The sequence below is a fragment of the Peromyscus maniculatus genome, chromosome 2 (genome assembly GCF_049852395.1).
Source record: "Peromyscus maniculatus bairdii isolate BWxNUB_F1_BW_parent chromosome 2, HU_Pman_BW_mat_3.1, whole genome shotgun sequence".
Classification (NCBI taxonomy): domain Eukaryota; kingdom Metazoa; phylum Chordata; class Mammalia; order Rodentia; family Cricetidae; genus Peromyscus; species Peromyscus maniculatus.
This window is the reverse complement of record NC_134853.1, coordinates 130155293-130172059: the sequence shown is the minus strand read 5'-3', so window position 1 is coordinate 130172059 and position 16767 is coordinate 130155293. Positions and strand designations below refer to the sequence as shown.

Below are 16767 nucleotides of genomic sequence, written 5' to 3'. Positions count from 1 at the left end.
ATGCAGAGGCCCCCCTCCCCACCTCCAACCCTTATCAAATTAGGTAAAATTGAAAAATAGAAAATCATAAGGGAGAAAAATCTGAAAATACAGCACAATTATGCTAGCTCAATCTTGGAATTTTTCCCCCCTCCTTATGTGAGCAGATGAGTGTTTTCAGTCCTGCTGCAGTATGTCAGAGATAAGTCACATGAAAATGTAGCGCCCGCCCCTCCAAGCTCCATCCTCCAAATCCTCAGAGACATTTCACACAAGGTCAATAACACTTCAGCTCCATTTCAGACAGCAGATAACAAAACAGAAAACATTATACAGTGTCGGAGAGTGCCACTGTAGACTTGAATGTGAATGTGCATAATTTAAATTCTTTCTGCTGCTCTTTTAACTCTTGTTACTGACAGTGTCTGCTCAATCCTCTGCGCTGCTGTTAACTCCTGTTCCTCCCAGTGCCTGTTCAGAAGATCAAGTATACACAAGGAAAAGAGAGCTGTAAGCAGGCAGTGAGCTGACTGAACGGAGTGGAGACAGGAGAATGGCAGAGCAAAGGAAGCTCACTTGGTGAAAAGGGAAGAGAGATCACAAAGATTTGGGGCTTTTAGCAACAAGCATCTATATACGAGGAAAATGGAGGATGACTGGAGAGTACAAACTGCTGCTTATAATGTAAGGTATTTGGGGAGGGGAGCAATAGATATATCTCTAAACATATGCTGAAGACCAGTCTCCAACATAAAATATGAGAATCTTTAGAAATCATTTCTTAGCTTAGAAATCAATACAATTAAACTTCTAATTCATGTTTATCTAAGTAAAATTCTGGTCCCTTTAATAATTTCTTTTATGGTCAAGAATAAGAACCATAACATAGTACTAGCCAGACAATGTATGAAAATTAACTTAGGTTATAATATCAGAAACACTGAATTGTTAGTCTGTTGTCTTGAAATAGCCCTTAACCTCTAATTACACTCTTGTTTTAAAAACATTTAAATATTCAGGCAGTAGTGGCACACATCTTTAATCCCAGCACTGGGGAGACAGAACCAGGCAGATCTCTGAGTTCGAGGCCAGCCTGGTCTACAGAGTGAGATCCAGGACAGACAACAAAGCTACACAGAGAAATCCTGTCTCAAAAAATCAAATAAATAAATAAATAAATAAATAAAAATAAACATACATTTAGATGCTTGAAAAATGATTGACTGTATTTCTTACAATCTCCCTTTCTTTAAAAAAATGAACATATTTTTTTTCTAAAGGTAATATATAAATAACCAATAAAAAACAGTAAAATAAAATTTTATGTGATGCTGGATGGTGGTGGTGTACACCTTTAATCCCAGCACTTGGGAGGCAGAGGCAGATGATCTCTGAGTTTAGAGGTCAGCCAGGGAGATACAGAGAAACCTGTCTGGAAAAAACAAAACAAAACACCACCACCTCAAAATTTTATGTGTATTTTTATGCACGTGCGTGCGTGCGTGCGTGCGTGTTCCTATGTATATGAGCGGATAGATGTGTGCATTTTGGGGGGATGGGCCAAGGTAGATGTGCCTTCCCTGATCACTCTCCACCTTATATACATTGAGGCACAGTCTCTCATTTGCACCTAGATCTTGTAGATTTGGCTAGTCTAGCTAGCAGCCTGCTCAAGGGATACTCCATCTCTGCCTCCCATATAGAGATTACAGGCAGACCACTATACCTACCCAGCATTTATAATGACCCCCAATATACTTGCTTCTATATTACCTAATAAGCCATCTCTGCAGTCCTCAAGCATTCTTCTTAATATACTTTAAAAACTATTCAAGGCTCAGCACCACAATTAAAAGTGATATATTGAGCTTCTCAAGCAGCTTCCAATATATTATATGAATAAAGAAGTAATTTCCAGAAAAGGGGAAAGAAATTACCCTAATCATACATCCTTTACTTAGACTATCTCTATGCCCTACCCACTCCCACATGCTTGCATGTCCTGAGATCCACAGTACCAATGCTACAGATAAGTAGGGACAGAACTCCTGGCATTTGAAAGGCTGGTAGTTTTGATTCTGTGTACCTTCACATTGGACTCATCAAGGAAAATAAAGCTCAAACTAGGCTTTTAGATGTCCATAGTAGGTAACTGCAGAAACTTAACATGAAGTGGTCAAATGCAAGAGCAGTCAGGTTAAGAAAACCTGAGGCTACAATTTACTTCTATTTTTCCAAGCTCAGTTTTTATAGGGAGGATAGAGGGAACCATGTCTTAACTTTGATATGATGCCAAAAGTACCATGGACAGGATTAAGTCACTTTCCACATCCTTCCCAGATATATATTTATTGTCAATTTTCTGAACATAGCATCCATCATTTTCTAAAGCTAAAAATCATTAGAAACTAGAAAGCTTGTAAAAACTCACAAAACTGTATTTTTTCAGTCTTGGTATTTCTTGTGAAACTCCTTTAGGTGCAATTTAAATTTAAAAATGTTAATACTAAGAAACTTAACTATTAATTTATATTACAAGTGAAGGGAAGCATGCTACTCTCATTAAATCATCAGTGAGGTGCCTAAATTTGAGAGTAAGAAAAACAAACCCCAGAAGACCTGGATTCTAATTCCAACCTGCTATGAAACTGCCTTTCTAACAGAGGCCAAGTCTTATTCTTCATGTATGAATGTTAATATCATCATTATCTTGAGTTAGGATAGCAAAATACACATGATGGAAGATACAGGCTTTGAGTATTAGTTGTACTTAGTGTTGATGGAATACTTTTTAAACCTGTAAAAAGGACTTGTGGTTACAAGGTAAGATCAGAAAACCCACCTAAGGGATGGAGCTGGAGCTGGAGCTCAGTTGTACAGAGCTTAAGACACACGCATGAGGCAGGTGCCATCCCCACCAAGGGATGGGAAGGAAGGAAGGAGAGAGGGGATGGGATGGAGGGAGGGAGGGAGATAGATACATTTAAAATGCGGAAAAGAAAAACTGCCAATGAAGAATTCTGTACCTGCAGGCATGGCAGACACCATGGAAGCCCCCAGCACTTGGTAGGCAGAAGCAGACAGATCTCTGTGTGTTCCAAGCAAGTCCCAGGCCAGTAGGAGCTATTAAGTTAAATCTGTCTTTAAAACAAACACAACAAAAATCCTGTACCTGACAAAACTGGCCTTAAACTATTTTCAAATAAACAAAAACTGGGAGGGCTGTCCTATAAGAAATGATAACACGAGTCCTTCAAACGAAAGCATGACAGGCTTATTGTATATGACAATATAAAGGTTTTTGGTAAAGATAAACACACAAGCAAATACAAGAAACGGCTCACTGGGTGGAGGTGGCGCACGCCTTTAAATCAGCACTCGGGAGGCAGAGGCAGGTGGATCTCTGTGAGTTCGAGGCCAGTCTGGTCTCCAAAGCGAGTTCCAGGAAAGGCGCAAAAGCTACACAGAGAAACCCTGTTTCGAAAAACCAAAAACCAAAAACCAAAAACCAAAAAAAAAAAACCAAAAAAAAAAAAAGAAAAAAAGAAAAGAAAAGAAAGAAAGAAAGAAATTGCTCTAATATAATTGATTCAAAACTTCATTTTACACTTTCTATAAGATTTAAATGATAAAAGCATTAAAAACTGTATGTCTGTTAACAGAAACACAATCTATAAACATATTATCTACAAACTAAAAGGACCAGAGTTTTATATGTGACTAAAATAGGTTATATATCAATTTCAACTAAGTTCAGACTGGGAGCTAGGGTTGTAATTCAGTTGGTAGACTTCATGTAGCTTGCATGAAGCCCTAGGTTTAATCAACCCAGTACAGAATTAAACTGGACACCCTGACACTCACACCTGTAATCCCAGTACTCAGGAGGTAGAGGCAGAGGTTCAGAAATTCAAGACTATCCTCAGGATAGCAAGTCTGAAGTCATACTAGGCTATGAAAGACCATGTTTCAAAATAAATGAGGGTCTAGGTGGGAAGCTAAGTGGAGATGGTCGGGATGCTCATGGATGCTCAGGCGTGCAGCCTGTCACATCTGCCAATGTGCTGGATGTGTCACCCTTCTTGCTTAGGGTTCTTTATCATTATGTGGAGTCAACCACCCCAAGGAGAACTAAAAGTGACATCATCTTCACCCCAGAGTTTCAGGACACGGTCTAAGGTAATATAGATGTGGTAAGGGACCTTCATCCTGGACTTCATGTCTCCTACCCATCACAGAACAGAGCAACTACACCTAGACTTTCAATATTTATTGAAATAAGAATATTTCTCCAAAGTATTTCTTAAGTCTATAGAACAAGAAGCTGATACTGAATAGGGACTACTATAGGGCTGCTTTCCTTTCTACTCTTTCCCCCATCACAAAAAATATACACACATACATTAAACTGTCCAACTTTGGAAGATTAAAGTTGTGGAGATTATTGGTAGTAGTAACAAAAGTATTTAATGTCATTTAAAATGTACACTGAAGCTGAGTGTGGACTATACCTGTAGTCCCAGTTACTTGGAAGGCCAAGGCGGGAGGATTCCAAGTTCAAGGCCTGAATGGACAAATACATAGGGACTTTTAGCTCAACCTTCCTTCCTTCTTCTTCTTCTTTTTTTTTTTTTTTCTTTTCTCAAGATAGGGTCTCACTATGTAGCTCCAGCTACCCTGGATCTTACTATGTGGGCCAGGCTGGACTCACAGAGATCTGCCTGTCTCTACTTCCGAAGTTCTGGGATTAAAGGCAAGCGCCACTATGCCCAACTCTGGAAAAAAAAAATGTTTTTAGAAAAGAGCTGGAGATATATAGCTCAGTGGTTCTTGAGCACTCACAAAAACTTCAGGATTGATCTCCAGCATTAAAACAAAAGACAACATGTAAAATGGTTAAAATGACAAATTTTACCTTATATACATCAATGATTAAAAATTAATGTAAAAGAAAAAGAAAGCAAAGGTGAGACTTTCTAGACAGACTAAACATCTGCAAGAGGCACATGTGGTACAGAAAGCAGAACAGAGCATCAGAGATGGCATAAGTGAGCTTCAGCACTTGGTAAACACAGAGCTGCAGCACACAGGAAATGCTGAGCCCTGGAGGTTTCTAGACCAGACTGAGTCTTTGTTTCTGAGCTGTGAATGACAGGATTTAACAATAGACTCTTCTTTCCTTTTTGGCTGTGTGAAAGAGGAAGCAGAGGCTTTCATTACTCAACAGCTGATGACAGTTGCTGGAGAGACAACCTAACAGCCTGACTCGCTTCTTTTGGAAACTGTTACAAGTCTAGAGTTAATCTAACTCTAATCTAGAGTAATAACTATACACAGCTGATGACAAGTTTTAGCTTTCCATTCAAATGAGTCTAAAAGTTAGGTATCTTTTTATTCTGAGTCGGTTAAAAACTTGAAAGTTTGAGGACAGACACTGATTTTTACTTTAGGTTTTTAATTTCTCTAAAATTAAAGTTAAACCCCTATTTATAATCTGTTGGAAAAAATAAACTTTAATTATAAAATAGTAAGATAAATGCTGTAAACATTTAAGAGTGTATGATATATGTGAACAATTAACTTTCTTAGTTCTGGGCTGGTCTTTTTTTTTTTAATTTATTTTTTATTTTATGTGTAATGTGGGACACAGGCGTGGGAAGTATACATGTGCACTATGTGCACGCAGGTGCCTGCAGAGGCCAAAAGAGGGCTTCCGCTATCCATCCTAGAACTGGGGTTACAAGCCAATGTGAGCCACCTCATGTGACTGCTATGAAGGGAACCCAGAATCTCTGCAAGACCAGGTGCTCTCAACCACTCCACCACCACTCGGGACGGGAGGCTGGCTGCTTCAGTAAGCTTTATTTTTCCTTCTTGAAAAGTAAGAGAACATATCCATGGGCATCAATTATTGAAAATAGATCCTAACTGCAATTTGACAAGACACACTTGGGAGCATGGCTTATATAAAACCAAAGCACCTTTAGTAGTAGGACCCAAAAGTACACGATACATTTTTTGAAGTTTGAAGAAAGAAATGTTTGTCTTTCAAATAAAAAATAATTCAGTTGTCATTTTTATCCAGAAGGATAAAACTATGATGAGAAACAAAAACCCTGAATTTGGTTTTCTGAACTATTTTATAGGTATAGTAAAGTTGCTGACCTGGATTAATTTACATTACACCTAGAAAAAAATCCAACATGATGTCTGGCACATAATGGGTGCTAAATAAACTTCAGGAGCTATTATTAGGATCATTCTATTATTAGTATAAAACCACATTTATTGTTTTGTTTGTTTTATTCAAACAGGGTCTTACTATGTAGCCTTGGCTGTCCTGGAACTCAATATATAAACCAAGAACTCACTTGCTTCGACCTTCCCAGTGCTGAATTAAAGGTGTGTGCCACCATGCTGAGTTAATTTACTGGGTTTTAGAAGTGGCAATGAAGTGTACAAACTATTGACACTTGGCTCTTATGTTGGTGGAGACTGGGACTCTTAAATCCCTCAGATGCTAAAAGTTCTTCCCCCTCAAAAAACAAAAAACAAAAAACAAAAACAAAAACAAAAACAAAAACAAAAACAAAAACAAAAAACAGGGTCTCTCTACATAGCCTGACCGTCCTAAACTCACAAAAATCCACCTGCCTCTGCTTCCCAAGTGCTGGGATTAAAGGTCACCACTCTTAAACCAGAACCTAAAATTTCTTGACAGATGTTTTGTTTTCCAAACTGAGACTGTAATACATCTTAAAATTTACTGCTTTACTGTAAGACATAAGTGTCCCTCAGTAAGCTACCACAACCACAAAATATATGTAATTAAAAGTTATCATCCTGGGCGGTGGTAATACATGCCTTTAATCCCAGCACTCGGGAGACAGAGCCAGGCAGATCTCTGTGAGTTTGAGGACAGCCTGGTCTATAGAGAGAGATCCAGGACAGCCACCAAAACTACACAGAGAAACTCTGTCTTGAAAAACCAAAAAGAAACAAGGGAATTTTAATGTTTTATTTACTTTACTATATTCAAATAATATTACAGCATGTAATAAATCTAAAAAATATTATTGAGATATTTTACATTCTTTTCTGGTACTTTGAAATTAATGTATTTTACACTAATAGTCCATAATAGTCTTAATCTGGACCAGCCTACTTCAGTTTTGTCACTGGTGAGGCAGCCAGAAGTGACACTTCCTAGTGTCGGTACCATGGAAATGCTAGAGACTGTCAGACTGGCTCATATAAGCAAAAGAGCTCCATTCTTTTTTGGTACTATAAGCAATCATCTCTCCAAATCTAATGGTTTCTAGTGGTAACTGAATAAAACTAAATCAAAAGCATAATTTTAAAAATTCAAGTCATATATAAGGCTCTCTTAAGAAAATCAACTTTTCTTTTTTTGAGATAGGGTCTCACTTTGGAGTCCAAATTGGCTTTGAACTTGTGATCGGCTTTTAGTGTTCTGGAATTACAGGCATGTACCACTATACACCACTTGTAAAAACTAATCTATGAACTTAATCTGTACTAGTTATTTACTGCTGCACAATGAATCACACATGAGGCCAACAATCTATCTCTGTGAGTTGGCAATTCAGAAGGCTCTCTTTCAGGCTAGATTCTACCTCAGTGGTGAGCGCCTGCTCAGTGTGCATAAGGCCCCATCCAACAAGCACTGCAAACAGAGCTCCTGTGGCAGACAGGACTCAGGTGCCCCCAAGAGGTGACAGCCAGATGTTGGCAGAGTTTGGGGCTAAAAGATCCATTTCCAGGGCATCAAAAATTGTTATTGTTTTATATCAGTTCCTGACTATAAACAAGACAGAAGCCTATATATATTGAGAAACATACTGACATGGGCACAGCCATGCCTAGACCAATGTATCAGCTCCATGGAAAACTGGCAAATCCACCCCACCCCAGTCCACGCTGTGGAGCTCAGAGGGATGGAAAAGCCTTTCTCTAGGCCCCAATTTTACCACCTGCAGACTGTTCCTACCAAGATTAGCTAGACCCGATCAATTCCTTGTTCAGCTGTATAAAATAACCCTGCCTCCTTGTTCAACTGTGCATAGTAACTCTGTCCCCTTGTGCAGGTGTTTGTAATAATCCTACCTCCTGATCAACTGCACATGACACACTGAGCTCCTAGGTGCTGTGGCTTCTCTATCCAAGAGCCCAGCCCACCCAACCCCAGCTTTTCAGTCTCTGGAGGTCCCTGTGTGCCTGTTTTTCTTCATTCCCTCACTGCCCCAGTCAGGTCAATCCCTGGGGCTGTGCAAAGACATGGCACTGACAATCTAGCTACTATGGTCCCAGCCTGTCTTCATCTAGGGAAAAGAACTCATTCAGCTATTTAGACAGTATTTACTGAGCAACTATTCAGTAAGTCTTATGTGCTAAGGTACGAGCTGAGGATTGAGGAAGACAACTAATAACTTGTACTGACTCACCGTGTTCTCAGCATCTATATGGCGTTTGCATTTCCATTTTAGAAATGAAGAAACTCCGATACAGTTAAGTAAACTTGACCAAGTCAGGCTAGTAGGATGGCTTAGTGAGTAAAGGCACTTGCATCCTAGTGTGACAAGAGTTTGATCTCCAGGACAAACATGGCAGAAGAAGACAAAAAGATACAAGTTGTCTTCTGACCTCCATGTGCACATACCACACCACACACTAAATGAATGGGGAAAAAAAAATAAATTTGACAAAATAATGTCAGATAATCTGGAGATCTGGTCAAGAGTTCTACCACCGAAATCCTATACTGCATGGCCTCATCTGCAATAAAACACAGGAGCTGGAAAGGTGGTTCAGTGGGTAAAGGCACTTGCAGCCAAGCCTGACAACCAGAGTTCTATCCTGCAAGGTGGGTATCCTCTGACCTCCACCCATACTTTGTGCTTGCAGGCTTGTATACATGTATATGCATCCTCATGCCCCTAGAATAAATAATTAAAAAACTGTTAAATCAAGATAAAGCTACGCCCACTTGCTTCTTAAGACCATTTGATTGGAAAGTCTTTTCCCAGCCTTTTATTCTTAGGTAGTGTCTATCTTTGAATTTGAGGTATGTTTCTTTTTTTTTTTTTTTTTTTTGGTTTTTCGAGACAGGGTTTCTCTGCGTAGCTTTGCGCCTTTCCTGGAGCTCACTTGGTAGCCCAGGCTGGCCTCGAACTCACGGAGATCCGCCTGGCTCTGCCTCCCGAGTGCTGGGATTAAAGGCGTGCGCCACCACCGCCCAGCTAAGGTATGTTTCTTGTATGCAGCAGAAAGATGGGTCCTGCTTTTGTATGTAAGCCTGTGTTTTTTTATAGGTGAATTAAGTCCATTGATATTAAGGGATATTAATGACCAGTGATTGTTCATTCCTGTTATTTTTTGGTGGTAGTGTGTGTGTACTTCTCTTCTTTAGGGTTTACTGCTGTGACATTATCTATTGCCTGTGTTTTCAACAGGACCCCAAGAAAGACACAGGGATCGCCCAATAACAGAGAAATGGATGAGATCTACATGAACAACCTGGATGTGAATGGGGGTAATGAAGGGCAAGGGTCGAGGGAAAGAGAACTTAGAGGAGCAGGAGATCCCCGCTGGATCAAGAACAGAGAGGGAGAACAAGGAATAAGAGACCATGATAAATGAAGACCACATGAGAATAGGAAGAAGCAAAGTGCTAGAGAGGTCCACAGAAATCCACAAAGATACCTCTACAATAGACTACTGGCAATCATCGAGAGACAGCCCGAACTGACCTACTCTGGTGATAGGATGGCCAAACACCCTAACTGTTGTGCTAGAAACCCCATCCAAGGACTGAGGGAACCGGATGCAGAAATCCATGGCAAGGCCCCAGGTGGAGCTCCAGGAGTCCAATTGGCGAGAAAGAGGAGGGTTTGTATGAGCGAGAATTGTTGAGACCAAGGTTGAAAAAAGCACAGGGACAAATAGCCAAATGAATGGAAACACATGAACTATGACCAATAGCTGAGGAGCCCCCAACTGGATCAGGCCCTCTGGATAAGTGAGACAGTTGATTAGCTTGATCTGTTTGGGAGGCATCCAGGCAGTGGGACCGGGACCTGTCCTCAGTGCATGTACTGGCTGTTTGGAACCTGGGGCTTATACAGGGACACTTGGCTCAGCCTGAGAGGAGGGGACTGGACCTGCCTGGACTGAATCTACCAAGTTGAACTCAATCCTTAGGGGAGTCTTTGCCATGGAGGGGATGGAAATGGGGGGTGGGCTGGGGAGAAGGCGGTGGGGGTGGAGAACAAAATTCTTATAATTTAATTCTATAAATTAAATTATAAAATAAAAAATAAAAAGTAAAAATAAAAAAAGAAAGAATAAAAAGATAAAGCTTCTTCCTCTTCAGGGATGTTGCAAGAATTCGAAAAAAAGAATTCGTATAAAGTGGATATAGCACAATTCCAATAACTATTATAATTACCTATCTTGTTTATTGGTCCAAAACTAAGATAGCAAATAGGCCTGACAGGATGTGGTTTTTGCTTCCTTATGTTTTTGCTAAAAGGACAGACAAGAAGGAAGTAGAAGCTAGCAGAAATCAAAATATTAACTCCTGCCTCAGCATAAATTACCATAACCACATTATCCAAGTGACTAAAGTAGTCTCAGTTTCTTGCACCTTTCATCTGTCAAGAACTTCTCACAGGGGGCTGGAGAGATGGTTCAGTGGTTAAGAGTACAAGCTGCTCTTGCAGAGGATCTAAGTTCCATTCCCAGCTATAACTGCCTATAACTCCAGTCCCACTGGGACCCTACACCTTTGGCCACCACAGGTACCTGATTCACATGTGCATATCCCACACACACATAATTAAAAATAAAATAAATCTTAAAAACAAAAACAAAAACAAAAACCTGCCCCCAAACAACAAAAAAACCCCAAACTTTTCTGAGGCATTTTACTTTCAGAGTAAGGATTCTTACAGGATCTACGAACAGCTTTTTAAAACTGGCTAAGCATGGTGGTGCACACCTATAGCCCTAGCACTCAGGAGGCAGAGGCAGGTGGAAAGTCTGTGAGTTAGAGCCAGGCTGGGCTACATAGCGAGTTCTAGGCCAATTAAGGCTACACAGAGAGACCCTGTCTTGAAAAAATAAAAATAAGAAATAAACAGATCAAGTTTCTAGAAGTAGAAAAAGAGCAACTGGCAACCTAAAGATTTTAAAAACAGCTTAACAAGAGATATTTAACTTGGGTCATAAAGCACGAATAGATGCTTACAGCATTAAAGGTACAAATGAGAACAGTAAAATCAGAGACAAGGAATAATACAAGAGGTGGCAGACTGAGGTGAGAGGTAATATGCCCACCTGCATTACGTGGTTAGAGGAAAGGGATCAGCACAGTTTGAATATGACTGTCCTTACAAGCTGTTATGTTTGATGTGTGGTCTTAGATGGTATTGCTATTTGGGAAGTTGTGGGAAGGCTGGTGTGACTGAAGAGTTGGGTCATCAGGAGTGGGCTTTTGAAAGTTATAGGCCAGCCCCACTGCCAATGTAGTCTCTGCTTTCTGGTCTGGTGGCTCTATGAGAAGCTCTACAACAGATTCTTGCTTCGGTGGACAGAGCCACTCCTACCATCCAACTTGCTTTGCTAGGATGGACTGAACCCTCTGAAACTGTGAGCCAATATAAATCCTTCCTTCCTTTAGTTACTTCTGTTATAGATTTCCTCAATGAGAGGAAAAGTGACTAATACAACAGAGCAGAAGTGAGAGGTTGATTACAGCACTCTGTTTAGTGCTGAAGGTAGAAAGTGCAAAAATACAGTATCTGTTCTTAGGAAGTTTTACACTGTCAGAGGAGATAAAATGCTGTGGAAAGTGTCTAAGAAGAATGGTCAGGATGATAGGGGAAACACTATGGGTTCTTTGTTGTTGTGTTTTTTCTTTTTTCTTTTTTTTTCTTTTTTTGAGACAAACTCAGTCTCTCTATGTAGCCCTGGCTGTCCTAGACCAGGCAGACTTTGAACTCAGAGATCTGCTTGTCTCTGCCTCCTGAGTGCTCGAATTAAAAGTGTACACCTCTGTGCTCTGCAGGAGAACATCATGAAGGAAGAACCCTTCATACCTCAATCAAAAACAAAAATGGGATTCAACTAAGGACAGGGAGCTACTGAGGGGTCTGAGTGGTATATCCATCCTATGTCAACCGGAAGTCTTTGGAATTAAACATCTTCATCTCTAAACCAATGAAAGGGCCAGTGAGACGGCACAATGGGTAAGGAACTTGGCACCAAGCTTGACATCCTAAGTTTAATCCTCAGGACCCACCTGGTTGGAGGAGAGAACTGACTCCAGAAAATTGTGCTCTGATCTTTCCATATGCACCACAGCACATTCACATACATGTGTGCACACATAAATACATAAATAAAATAAGTAAATGGTAAAAAAAACAAACAATAAAGGTGGAATCTTCTGTCAGAGAGCAATTTAGTAAACATCACGTATACTGTTTGAATTCTTTCCTGTTTCAGAGTTATACATATTCATTCTAATACATTATAAAGACTCAAAGACAAAAATCTCAAGAGTGAAAACTTTTGTACACAAAAAATTTTCATTCATAATAATGAAAGGCTGGGTATATAATAAAATATTCTAAAGACTTGGTGATCTAACGCCAACTTAAAAAACTGAACTATAACAAATATAGCTTTGGTATAGGTAGATGAGTCCTCTTGTGTCATGGTAAGGTGAAAATGTAAGTGAATGCAAGTTTGCCTATGTTACAGGTTTCATTTAAAACAAAATACTTGGACAAATGTCACTTCATATACAAATGTATCACACACTGATAAAATGTGACTACAACCTAAAACAAGGTTTTAGAACTCTTTAGCTTTTATAAGATAGTCAAAAAATGTTAAACAGGCTCCTCATAGGTTATTAGTTATCATTCACTATATAGAACAGCCATAATATCATAATTACGAAAGCTTGGTAAAAGCTCAACTGTCCAAATGTAACAAATATTAGAAATGGCAACAAAAGAGTATTTTATCTATGGTGCTCTAATTCCTATGCAAATAACTATAAAGGTATTTTATACATTAAACAACTGTGCAAGTCAAGAAAGCAAGTGTGAATGTGTCTGTCCAACATCAGCTTGAGAGGCACAGAGACAACTATTTTCCTATATAGCCATTTAAATGTTAATACACACATAAACAAGCAAGAATGTTTAATGGAGCACTTACAGGCCCTGTGAGAATCAAATCTAAACATCATTATAGACACTGTAACCCAATGTTTACTTCCGTTTTGAGCCAAAGTAATAAAAAGGTATAGATATGTGTGTGAGCGTACGTAAAATCAAGAGGCCAACAGTGAGCATCTTCCTCAATCACTTGCCTTATATTAGATTTTTTAAAAAAGCAAATTCCCTTTAAGCCGAAATATGGTATTTCATTAAATAAAGTAGCATTTATTAAAATGTGCATTAGAAATGAGGATGTTATGTAATACACATATATTATACATATAAAATCTGTATGTGTACCTATAAAGTCAGCTATAATTTTACTTTACATACCTTTGCAGGTCAACTATTTCATTGTTAAGGGTATCTAGTTCCTTAATAGCAGAGAAATCTGCAACAGGACTTGATCCTACGATGGTCTAAAAACAAAATCCACAGTTATACATTGCTGCTATAAATGATACACACTCAAAATGCTAAAGCTATACAGGGCAACAAGATATTCCACTTTACTACATTATTAGCACTTTCAATTCATTTAATAAAATACTTTGCACAACTATATATACATATTGTAATTATGTGTACTTGTATATTAAGACAATTCCCTTACATCCTCCAGAAAGCTATTATTCAATAATATGAACCCACACCTCAGATCCCACTGCCTTTGTCACATGATTCTAGTTTACCCAGAATTCTGCAGTAAATAAAAACACATACTAGATTAGAAATGAATTCCTCTAACATCCACTAAGATGTGTTATTTATCAGCAAGAGGGATGATGATTTATTTCCATTTACATCATCTGGCACAGAATAAGTACACAAAATCTGTTGAATCTCAGAATTACAATAGCGGTTGATTTTATCCAATTCAACAAATACTAACTTTTATTAAATGCTTTTACTATCTACAACCTAAAAGCGACTAACCAAGTGCTCAAGCACGTTCTGTAACAACTACTACTATCACCACATACGTAACTCTGTATATAGGAAATCTTTCTTTTGTTATTGTTTTGGTGTGTATTAGTGTTGTTCCTGGTTTTATTGTAAAGAAATTTTTAACTTTGTGCATGTGTGTGTTGCATGTGCATACTACAGAGAGGCCAGAAAAAAGGCATCAGATCCCTTGTTCCAGGTGTTTGTAAGCAGTCTGACATGGGTGCTGGAAGTCAAACTCCAGTCCTCTGCAAGAGCAGTACACACATTTAACTGTTAAGCCATCTCTCCAGCCCATTTTTGGTTTTTTGAGGCAGGGTCTCATTTACCCAAGATGGCTCTTAAACTTGCTATGGAGACAATGTTGACCTTGATTTCCTGATCCTCCTGCCTCTACCCACAAGTACCGGGATGACATGGGGCACCAGTATATCCAACACAGATTCCTTTTAATAAGGATGATGATATCAGAACTGGTTACCAAATGGTACTTATATAGATACAAATTCTAGGTTTAATGTAGATTCTGTTATTTTTGTTAACTATATCCTCTTCACTGGAAAAGTGGAGAAATAAATCCCTGGCCTGCCTACTTAGGTCAAACTTTCTTTTCTGAACTCCCCTTGATGTCCTATTTAGCTTTCTAAAGTCAGAACAAGAGAATAACTGCTCCTTTAAAAGCCTGATTTATACACGCTATTACAATCAGTTTAACAAATCACAGCATCATCAGCTTTTGGAAATGGTAAAACTGAAACTTGAATGTGTGAGATCTAAGATATATTAGTGGCCTTCTTAGTAGAACATCAAACTGAGTGCTAACACTAATGCTGTGAACTTCATATGTCACCAACTCACACAGCAGAAGCGATCTAAAAGTTCCATAATATTCCACTTCCTTACCCTTATACAATCATTAAAATGTATTACGCACTGGTAAGCCTATTAATCAGTTCTCAAAAGTAACCTGAAAGGTGGATCTTTGGGAGGTGAGTCTTAACTAAATTTAGAACTAAGGAAACAGACCAAGCAACTGCTCAAAAGTCTTCTGATTAAATACAACTGTCATTTCATAACATGACCTTTGGCATTTGTATGCCAAAATAACTTAGAAAACACCATGCTAAAAGTAAACTTGGTAAACAGGTTAATAAAATTTGACAAATAATTCCTTCTACTTTTTTTTTAATGTTACACTGCCTGCTAGTATTGAGCTGTTCTATCACTGTTAAAACTCATCTATATAGATTCAATTAATTAAGCTTCAAATTTTATATTAATTACAACTTTATATCAAATATACTTCTTTTGCAGGGGCAGTTAAGACAGTGCTTTCCTAGGTAGCCCAGGCTACTCTTGAGCTCACTATGTAGCCTAGGCTAGCATTAAACTTCCGTAAACCCGTCTCAGCTTCTGGAGCGCTGAGGTTACTGGTGTACATTGCCATGATGATTCTCAAAAATACTTAACTGTCTTACTAAACCCCACTAATATGCAGACCTTTACTGATGCTATATTAAATTAAGAATTTTAAAGCAGATTTCTGCATGAGACAGTTATTCACTAAGTTTTAGCTGTATTTAAACTTGACCTATGGGTTAAGATGAGTCAGACAGTCAGGCAGGTGAAAAAAAAATGAAAAAATAGAACTTGATCTCATTTTCATCACCAAGATTAACTTCTATCACTTAAATGCCACTGAGAAATGTTCTATCAGAGGTGCAAGTATACCAGGAAACACATGGCTTCCACCTCTTCTGTCATTACAACTTTAAAAAGTGGATCACATTTGACAGTCTTTGCTATTAAAATACCAAATTAGTTTAACCAAAAACAAGTTAGGAGGTAATAGCTTTATATGACTAAAATGGCATGCAAGCAAATATGGAAAAGGTCAATTAAAGTTATGTATAGCATGTGCAGGCACATAAGAAAAACGTAGCATGCCCTTCTTTAAAAATTAATTTATTCATTTACTTAATTTTGAATTATTTTTTATGTGTATGGGTGTTTGCCTGCTTACAAGTCTGTGTGCCAAGTGTGTGCTTGGTGCCTGTGGGAACCAGAAGGCTTTAGATCCCAGGGAACTGGAGTTACAGACAGTTGTAAGATGCCATGCCTGTGAGCTGGGAACCAAACCCAGGCGTTCCGGAAGAGCAGCCAGTGCTCTTAACTGCTGAGCCATCTCTCTAGCCCTACATGCACCCTTACAAATATTTTCTCTCACGGTGTTTTGTGCATTTCATAAGAGCCTCACCTTAGTGATTTTATGTACAGTGAGGAGTCCAGGGAAGGCAAGCCATATGCATGCAAGTATCAAGTGACACATGACAAAAGCATGCTGATCAACTGTTTTCACTGTTTATCAACTTTTCTGCATAAAAAACACTCTAATTTCAAAATAGATCATGTAAATCAACTGTAGTGCTAAAATACAACAAAGACAGCATAAAATAAAGCTCTAACCTTGAGAGAGAGGAGAGTTAAGAAACTGACAGTACAAGAAAGGCGAAAGCAGAGTGCTGCAGAATGGAAAAAACAGTCCAAACTAGAAAAAACACAGAAAGGAGGAGAGCAACATTCAAAACAG

General features: G+C 38.7%; 1 protein-coding gene across 5 annotated transcripts in view; it reads right to left on the bottom strand.

Moving 5' to 3' along the window:
- Eps15 (epidermal growth factor receptor pathway substrate 15) overlaps positions 1-16767 on the bottom strand; it is a 108077-nt gene that overhangs the window by 38387 nt on the left and 52923 nt on the right. For all 5 annotated transcript variants that reach the window (XM_006977758.4, XM_006977760.4, XM_076564725.1 and 2 more), the window contains exon 12: positions 13566-13651. In XM_006977758.4, coding sequence (XP_006977820.1) covers positions 13566-13651 — 86 coding nt within the window. The remainder of the gene's footprint in view (positions 1-13565; positions 13652-16767) is intronic.